This window comes from Corapipo altera, unplaced genomic scaffold (genome assembly GCF_003945725.1).
Source record: "Corapipo altera isolate COAL_440 unplaced genomic scaffold, ASM394572v1 67, whole genome shotgun sequence".
NCBI lineage: Eukaryota > Metazoa > Chordata > Aves > Passeriformes > Pipridae > Corapipo > Corapipo altera.
The window spans coordinates 5,928,913-5,938,304 of record NW_020884906.1 but is presented as its reverse complement, the minus strand read 5'-3'; the positions used below and the strand labels follow the sequence as shown (position 1 = coordinate 5,938,304).

The 9,392-nt window shown below is 50.7% G+C and overlaps 1 protein-coding gene across 2 annotated transcripts; it reads right to left on the bottom strand.

The window, feature by feature from the left end:
* Nucleotides 1–849: 849 nt before the first annotated feature.
* P2RX4 (purinergic receptor P2X 4) lies at nt 850–8,522 on the bottom strand. 2 transcript variants are annotated; one of them, XM_027651862.1, is made up of 12 exons: nt 8,360–8,522; nt 7,696–7,843; nt 5,676–5,747; nt 5,506–5,581; nt 4,925–5,021; nt 4,674–4,754; nt 4,426–4,567; nt 3,981–4,117; nt 2,564–2,657; nt 2,414–2,479; nt 2,228–2,323; nt 850–1,544 (listed from the first exon to the last, which is right to left on the bottom strand). In XM_027651862.1, the coding sequence occupies exons 1-12, from the start codon at nt 8,488–8,490 to the stop codon at nt 1,512–1,514; spliced, it is 1,173 nt and encodes a 390-aa protein (XP_027507663.1). In that variant the 5' UTR covers nt 8,491–8,522; the 3' UTR covers nt 850–1,511. The 2 variants fall into 2 exon arrangements, with proteins under 2 accessions (XP_027507663.1, XP_027507662.1); XM_027651861.1 differs by lacking the exon at nt 850–1,544 and having other exon boundaries at nt 1,571–2,323.
* Nucleotides 8,523–9,392: the final 870 nt, after the last annotated feature.

Below are 9,392 nucleotides of genomic sequence, written 5' to 3'. Positions count from 1 at the left end.
AACCATTATCCTGTTTGACTGGTCTTTATCAAGCTGTGAGAGTTTGGTTGTTGGAAGAGGAATCTGAAAGCACCTTCCTATGTTACTGAAGTCTGGTGCTCTACCACTACTGGGCATCTTGGGGATCTAGGATAAGTCCACAGTGGCTCAAGCCACTGCATAATCCAAATGGAGCATTCACAGGCACAGAGTGGAGCACTGACTCTTGGAAAGGCACTGTTTGAGTTGGGACACAACTTAGTGCTCAGCAGGAGCAGGCACATAAAGAATAAAACAAGATGGTAATGCTGTGGTATACACACTGTGCTGCTGGAAAAAGGCAGCAAAGCCCCAGCCAGGATGCTGGAGGTATGGAATAGATCTCAGGGCTCTGTAACACTGGAAAAGGCTCAGAGAAAGGGAAGAGGTTTGTGAGTCAGTTGTGGTCACTAGAGATGCTCAAGGCCATGTGAACATAAAAGCCCCAAAAATACACTTTAATCAAATTGTGTAAACCCATTAAATGCAGCAGCCCAGACACATGGTTGGTGTGGTGGCAAAAAGCTTGGGAGGTGTGCCAGGGAAGACAGATCTGTTCTTCCAAATAATTTGTACCAGCGTGTGGATAAGGTCCCTAAAACCCAGGCCTCTAACTTACAAGTCTTTTCCCTTGGAGAGGGTTTTAATGCAACAGCCACAGAGAAGGTGTCAGGAAAACCAAGGTGGAGCAGAAGCTGTAGTTGCAGCAGCACTTCTGCTGGGAGAATCAAGAGACAAAGCCCCCAGAGCCCTGGCTTTGATAGCTCTCCACTGACAGATGGTGTCTGGGGAGAAATGAACAAGTAAAACCCAGCCTGCAGGACTCTAAGAGGGCTGAGAGAGGGTAATATTTTATTGAAGTAAAATTTAAAGTAGTACCATAAAAATTAGACAAAACAGAAAAAAAAATATTCTGTTATCAGTGAGCCATTTATCACAGCACAGTGGAGCCAGACACTGCTTTATCTTCGTCTGTGGCCACTGGGGCTTGGAGATACAGTAAAATAGTAGGTGCAGGCTCAGCTAAGCTTCACAATCCTTCAGGACAAGGAAAAATGACTTGACAACAGCAAGGAGCTGCTTTCCCAAGGTTAGGCAACACCTGGCAGGGGCCATGTTCACTGTAAGGAAGAATCCATGCCTGTTATCCTGAGAGCTCTGCACAGGGAGCTCAGGGATAGAAGGACAGTCAAAATGACAATGTCCCTGTCCCAGGCATGGCCAGAGCAGAGGCCTGGACGTCATGAAGCACAATTCTCCCTCTGTGCTTAGTGCAATTAATCTGGAAAGAACAGCAGGCAGGGAGCAGACCCAGTTCTTCTCCCTGGGGGCTGGCTCCAGCCAGGAAAAGTAGTGAAGAGTAGCAAAGATGGTCCCTTTCTCAGTTTGGTTCCCCACTTCCTTCCAGTGAAGAGGGGGTGGTCTCCCAACAGGGACAAGTAATGTTCACAGCAGCAGTTCAGAGCAGCAGTTGGTGCTGCAGGAGCAGGAGCTCAGGAGTTGGTTCCGTATGTCTCACCGACTCCCTGCAAGGATCAGAGATTACAGCTCTCTGCCAGAAAACTCTTCTTTCTCCCTCTTCCTCTCATATGAAACCCCCTACACAGGCAAGCTACTGTTACTCAGACTTCACTTTTCCAGTGCCACAAGGATTCAGAAATCCACCCTCAGCAGCAACACTTGCCCCCAAGCACAGGGCTGTAGGGCTGAGTTCCACCCTCAGCACCAGTAAAGCACCTCCCTAAATCCTTCTATTAACCAAGCAGAGCATTTGGACCCTGGAGGGAGCCATAGCTGTGGCTGGTCTTGGAAAATACCAACCCACTGAGTGGGTTTGTTCACAGCCACAGGAACCCCAAAAGCCAAGACTAAAGGATTTGATGAGAACAGAGCTATTCCCCACAGCTATCAGAAGGCAACTGCCAATGACTGCAACCCAAAAAGGAGGTGCAGGAGGAGCATGACAAGTTAAACATGTATTTTTCTCTCCAAGAGTGTTGCCCAGGAAACATGACAATATTTGTTTCTAGTGCTCCTCCCTGCAACAGCCTTGAGGTAAAAATTAGCTTCTCTGACAAAGAGAAAGTTTCCTAAAAACTGTGGTTCAAAATCCTTATTTGATGTGGACTTTTTACATCCTGTTTCAGAATCTCTCCAGAGTCAGAGGAGAAAGCAACTCTGCCTTTCCCCTGCCTCCACTGATGCTTACCAGTTCATAATCCTCCACATATTTGTATTTCTTTTCCCGATAGTAGTACCTCTTCTTCATGCAGTACAGAACAACAATGTCACACAGCACTGTTGCCTAGTGGAGATTGAAAGAGTTTAGGACAATGATCCTCAGAACTGAGGCACTAATCCAGAACTGAGTCCGAGTGCAGACAGTGTCACTTACCACGCCAAACAGCGCTAAGCCAGAGCCGATGTTAATCATGGTAGGAATTACATCAAATTTTCCTGCCTAGAAGACAGTTACAAGGCTGAATATATTTTTCAGCATCTCTGAAAGTCCTCATTACAACACCTCCAGGATCTGTCACCCTACCTTTCCAAACACTACGATATGAAAGCGGATGCCAAAAGCTTTGACAAGCGTCCGTGATTCAGTGCCATCACTGTTCTTGTAGTATTTTGCAAACCTGGAGAAAAGATAGGTCAGAGCTTAGCTGGAAATTCTGAGGATGCTTATGTGATCATGCAACATCCAGGTGTGTTCCACATCCCAAGAGGATGGGCTGAACATTAGTACTTCCAGGCACAAACCCCAAATGGTGATTTCATGCAGGCAAGCACTTGTAGGAGAAAAGCCCCAAACAGGTGAATTTAAGAAGACAGTTATCACAAGCCAAATCAGGGAACTTGCAAAGCATAGGAGAGGGAGAAAGTTGGCTGTAGTAGGGGAGCAGGACAAATGGAAAGAAATTCAGCTACACGAGAGAGGGGAGCAGGCAGCTGCAAGGGACCAGACAGCCACGAGAGGGCAGGGCCAGGAGCAGCAGCGCAGCTCGCCTGCCACACAAAGGCTGTTCCGTGTCCACACAGGGTGGCCCGCAGGCAATGACTGAGAAAAGAGATGAGAACAAATAAGTGAGGTCAGACTTACTCTGCCACGTGGTTGACTAAGCCATGAGGAAGCAGAGAAGAGGGTGGAAGAGAAGAGGAAGGATTGGTAAGGGGCTGCACCAAAGTCTGGAATTAGCAAGAGCACTTCAGATCCGGCTGCAATATCCTCCAGCCAGTCTCGCCTGAGACCCCAACACCTGCAGGCCTGGCACCTCCCAAACACACCTTCTGCTGTCTGCATGACAGCAGCTCCTCACTGAATTCATCCAAGGTCCACCATCCCCTGTGCTAAGTGAGATTTTATGATTCTAGAAACAACACGCTGTGTTTCCTCACAAGCAGGAATCCTGCAAGGACTTTGGCAAGGTGGCCAATCTGTACTATTACAGTCTGAGTCTGGATGAAACCAGCTGCCTGGCTCTGCACTGGTGTTTTACTGGAGGTGCTGGACTGTAATGGCCAGAATGTTTATGTGGTGGTATATGCCATTAAATATGATCTTCCACTGAGAGAGACACTTTTAGAGGTTAGTTTTGCCTCAAGCACAGTGAAGGAGATGCTCTGGTCTCCCACCTCCACCTCTCAGCCCGCTCAAATTCTGCCCTATCAACATACCCTGAAACAGTCAGTTCTCCCACTGCCATGCCATGGCCCAAACAGCCACCCAAAAGCTGATGGAAACATGACTCGAGACACTCTGATGCAATCAGTGGAGCTTCACTGACCTCCCCCCTCTGCTGTGGTTTGCACACAGTGAGGATCCCACCCACTCTGTCTTACAGCACCAGCAGAACTCTCCAAGTTTTCTTCTGGTGCTCTCTAAGCACAACAGAAATCCCAAAAGTACCCACAACTGCCAGTGGCAGACTGAGCCACAGGTGCCCTCACAGCCACGTTACCTGAAGTTGTAGCCAGGTGAGACGGTGTGGGCAGTGTCCTTGTTGTCGAGGCGCTGGAAGGAGTATTTTGGCACACAGTGGGAAGCAGCTCTGTCAAGGTTGCAGTCCCAGTTGATCTGCAGTGCCATGACTCCACCCTGCCAAGTGGAGGAGAGGAGAAGGTGTCTGCTAGAAGGCTCTCTGCTGACCAAGACTCTGATTTACTGGCTCTTGTCCCAGTCCCAGTTAAACACTCTTTCCCCCTGCTACAGAAGGGTCTTGCACATAACGCCACCCAAACCAGCCAAGGCCAATTATTTGTAGTAGAATTGACTCCAGTCCCCCTGGCCAGAGCAGCTCTCCATCCTGCAGCTACTCTGTGTTCTGTGGCTCATGCCACAAGGCAGAGCCATCTACCACTCCTCTTTTACAGAACTGAAGCCCAAGAGAAGGGTCTGTCAAATACCTCCACAGCCATTTCCTGGAAGTCCTGCCCTGCAGCTTCAACTATTTGCCCTAAACGAAAGATGGGGCAGAAGGGGTCTGTGTGGGCATCATAGATGCAGTTCTTGAGGTAGGTGGAGTTGATAGTGGGGAGGATGTTTCGCCTACAGGGGAACAGAGAAGGAAGAGCTGTTGCATCTTCTTCCAGCCATCCAGCTCCCCTTTACAGTCCATGAGATCAGACAGGACAATGCTCCCCCCACTATTTACTTGCTGAAGTTGAACTTGCGGTACCAAATGTTGTTCTTCACCAGAAGGGTGAAGTTCTCAGCTGCTTGTAGGAATGCTGGCCTATAAAACAAGAGGAAGGGTAAATAAGTACAACATACTTTCACAAACAGTGTCCTTGCTGCTCATCTCTTCAGTTTTTCCCAACAGCACCTCAAGGGAGAAGCATCAGCTGCATACCACCAGCCTCATCCCAGGAGGGCCACCACGGAGCAGGGAGACAGAGCACTCACTTGGGTATGTGACTGTCATCCTCCACAGGGCACCATGCAAGGACTTCACAGGTCTTAATGCTGCTGTTGTATGAAACACACTCCCCAGTCTGGATGCCTGGAAAGACATGTGCATGGAGGTACTACTAATCAAAACCAGAGGCAGTTTTTGTCCCATGATATCTCCTCCTCTATATGGTGAAAACTATTTTCTCAGGGCAAAGTGCCACTACCAAGACCCCCATTATCTTCCAGTGCACTTTGTAGTGAAATTTCAGAGAAAGGAGCATCAGGTCTTTTTCCTGAGCCAAATCCTCATCTATGTGAAATACTGCTTCAGGGACTCAAGGCCTTGAAAAAGCCCTCACACTGTTTGCTAACCCACAAAGCCCACATCTACCCAGAATCAACCCAACACAGTCCATCTGCTCTCCCCAAGCAGAAAAATTTGAGCTTCCCTTTCAGTTCTCCTATGTGTGAGCTAAGGAGAACAAGCAGACTGTTCCTGTGAAGGAAGCAATGCAACTTCCTTCACAGCAGGGAAGGCACAGCACAAAGGTATCACAACACAGACTGAAAGACCATTGCAGCAGGTTTCTTACCATTGCTGTGGGTGCTGACATATCCTGGAAAACAGCTGTTGTTCTTCACCTGGCACTCCGTTTTATCATCTGGCAGCTGGAGAGGAACAATAATTTCACTAAGCTCTGTGAACCCTCTCCCCCACACTTCCACCCACACCAGGCAGGATCAAAGCAGATCCTGCACCTACCTCTGGGCAGCGGCCTTGGCTCTGGTTCAGCGTCAGTATCACGTTGGTCATGACAAACACAGTGTTCTCACCCTGAACAAGCAAAACAAGAAGGCAACCTAAGAGAGACAGACTGCAAAGAGCATCCAAGGCACCACACCAAATACCTTTGCTGACAGAGCCCAGGTGGCTCCACAGAGGGGACCTGCTTTGGACAGTGCTGGCGCAGCAATAAAGGAGCAGATTCTCATATGAATTGCTTGATGTTGCTGTGTTTAGCCAGAGGAAGGACTGTGGGACTAGAAACTCTTTCTGTCCTCCCACTCAGACCAAATTTCTTCATTCCCATTATGAAAACAGAGATCACACAGCTCCTCAGGGGAGCTGCAAGGCAGGAGCAGAAATAGAGCTCCAGCTCTCTTTCTTTTTGCACTATATCAAATAGAAATTTGACCAGTCCTGGTTTGTTTCTTCAGGGAGCACCATTTTTGTTACTTTACTTTCACTACTTTCAGGTCTGTATGATTCCAGATCTGTTGTTTGCTTCTGCTCCACTGATATGCAAATATGAACACTCAGCCAAAATCTGGCTAAATCTGTCTTTTTTTCTGCATCACATGTCATGCAGACAGAGGGACCCACAATGAGCAGCTTGGCTGTGGCTGCCCATCCCAAAGGCCACCACACATGGCCCACAGAGTGCAGATTGCCACAGACACAGTCAATCAGTAACTACAGCAGAGCTTCCTGTTCAGTTCCGGATCAAGTGACTTGCAGGCTATTCCTGGTGTGTCTGCCAACAAGCTAATTTGGGTCCGTTTGCTTTAGAGCAGTAAGACAGAGGACATGTGGTTATTGTTGCAACTTCTTCCTGAAGCCTGCCAAGTTCTTCATCCTCTGTGGGGACCGGCACTGTTTAACAGCTTTGTGGGCAACGTGGACAGTGGGATCGATGCACGGCCAGCAAGTTTGCTGAAAACACCGAGCTGTGTGGTGCAGTCACACACTGGAGGGAAGGGATGGCATTCAGAGGGACCTGGACAGGCTGGAGAGCTTGGCCTGTGTGAACCTCATGAAGTTCAACAAGGCCAAGTGCAAGGTATTGGATGAGGGTCAGGGCAACCCCAAGCACAAATACAGGCTGGGTGGGGAACGGATCAAGACCAGCCCTGAGGAGGCGGCCTTGGGGGTGTTGGTGGACAAGAAGCTCAACATGACCCACTATGCACACTCACAGCCCAGAAATCCAACCCTATTCTGGGCTCATCCCAAGCAGGGTGACCAGCAGGTCGAGGGGAAGATTCTGCTCTTCTACTTCTCTCTTGTGAGACCCCACCTGCACTGCTGATTCCACCTCTGGGGCCACCAGAGCTGGACCTGTTGGAGTGAGTCCAGAAGAGGCCATGAAGATGCTCCATGGGCTGGAGTAACTCTGCTATGGAGATAGACTGAGAGAATTGGGGTTGTTCAGCCTGGAGAAGATAAGGCTCCAGGGAGACCTTAGAGCCCCTTCCAGTACTTAAAGGGGGCTTATAAAAAGGAGGGAGAGGGACTTTTTACATGGGCAGGTAGTGCCAGGACAACGGGGAACAGTTTTAAACTAAAAGGGAAGAGATTTCAAAGAAATTCTTCCCTGTGAGGCTGGTGAGGCCCTGGCACAGGCTGCCCAGAGAAGCTGTGGCTGCCCCATCCCTGGAAGTATTCAGGGCCAGGCTGGACAGGGCTTGAAGCAACCCGGGATAGTGGAAGGTGTCCCTGCCTATGGCAGGGGGTTGGAACTAAATTTTCTTTAGGGTCTCTTCCAACCCAAACCCTTCTGTGATTCTACACAAGCACACACATAGATACACTTTTCTCGAAACAAACTTCCCCAGGGCTCATGGTGCAGGTGCTCAGCATGATCTGTAACAAAGCAAAGCTGCTTTATTCTCTCATATCAAGGCCATGCTGGAGCTGAAGCTGCTCTGCCCTCAGTGGACTTTAGCAAAGCAGTAGCTGATTGCTAGAAAACCCTCCCTCTCCATGGGAAAGCGACTGATACCTGAGGAGGGATGACATAGTCGGCTACATCCCAGATCCTGGCTCCCAAGGTGGATGTGTTTGTCAGGGTCACTCCTTTCACCTTCGTGGTTACAGAACTGACCACGGAGTCTGTTTCCTGGTAGCCCTTCTGCCACAGAAAGACCCACCTGCAAGAAACAACTGATAAGCACTATAAACAAGCACACATGGTCGGAATTTCTCCTTTTCCCATATGTCACCTGAAAGGGCCAGTCCAGATAGTTTCACAGCGTTTCCCTACAAAAGGGTCACAGGACAGGCAATCTCCTTTGTGGTTTTTAGGGGGTATTTTTTATTTTCAGAATGGTCTGCAGGGTGTAATTTGCTTTTATGCCCAGCCCCGCTGGGTGAGCGGCAATGACCCCTGGGGACGGTCCCGCTCCTGAGGGGTCCTGTCCTGTCCGCAGCCCCACAGTCCCAGTGAAGTCTGCCCATTAAGCAGTGACACCACCTCCGTGTCACCCTTCGGTGAGCTCCGAGCTCCCGACTCCCCTCAGCCCGCGGCCCCCTGACAGAACCGGGGTCCCGGGGCCCCTGAGGGAGGCGGCGGCCCCCGCCCCTCAGCCCCGCGCCCTGGGGGCTCCCAGCGCGTCCTCCCTCCCGGCGGCCGCTCCGGGACCCCCGCACTGCCCCCGCCCGCTCACCCGATCACGTATGCGAGGATGGCGAGCTGCACCATGCGGTTGATGAGCCCCACTTTGCGGCTGCGGATCAGCACGATGCGGGGGGTGTCGTACTCGAAGAGGAAGCTCTGGAAAGTCCCGCACGACGCCATGGCGGTGGCCGGGAAGGGCGGGCAGGCGGGACCGAGCCCTCACGGGCCGGGCCGCGGCAGCCCCGCGGTGCCACAGCGCCCCGAGCCGCCCGCAGGGCGCTCCCGCAGCCCCGGGGCCGCCACCGGGCTCGCTGTGGGAGGCCAGCGGCTGCCCAAGGCTGTTTGCACAGAATCACCGAATCTATTAGGTTGGAAAAGACCTCTGAGGTCATCCAGTCCAACCGGTGACCCAACACCACCACGTCAACAATAAGTGCCACGTCCAGTCTTTCCCTAAACACCTCCAAGGACGGTGACTCCACCACCTCACTGGGCAGTCTGTTCCAGTGTCTAATCACCCTTACTGTGAAGAAATTCTTCCTGATGTCCAATCTAAACCTCCCCTGCTGCAGTTTAAGACCACGTCCCTCTTGTCCTGTCACTTGTTACGTGGGAGAAGAATCTGACCCCCACCTGGCTACAACCTCCTGTCAGGGAATTTGAGAGAGCGAGAAGGTCCCCCCTGAGCCTCCTTTTCTCCAGGCTGAGCCCCCTCAGCTGCTCCTCATCACTCTCGTGCTCCAGACCCTTCCCCAGCTCCATTGCCCTTCTTTGGACTCCCTCCAGCACCTCAATGTCCTTCCTGAATTGAGGAGCCCAGAACTCAACACAGTTTTGGCAGGAGTAGGGATCCCCTAACACCAACTCGTATCTTGCATCCAGCTCAAAGCAAGGACCAAGCACCTGCCTCCAAAAGAGAGCAGAGCATACTGAAGACCATCACACTCCCATCCACAAGGAGCAAATCCTTTATTTACCCTCTTGCAGAATTAAATTTTGCTATAAAAGCAGGGATCTGCCCCCTAATTCATGGACCTTCCACCTGGTGCTGAGATACCCAACACAGTGCTTATATTAGAAAC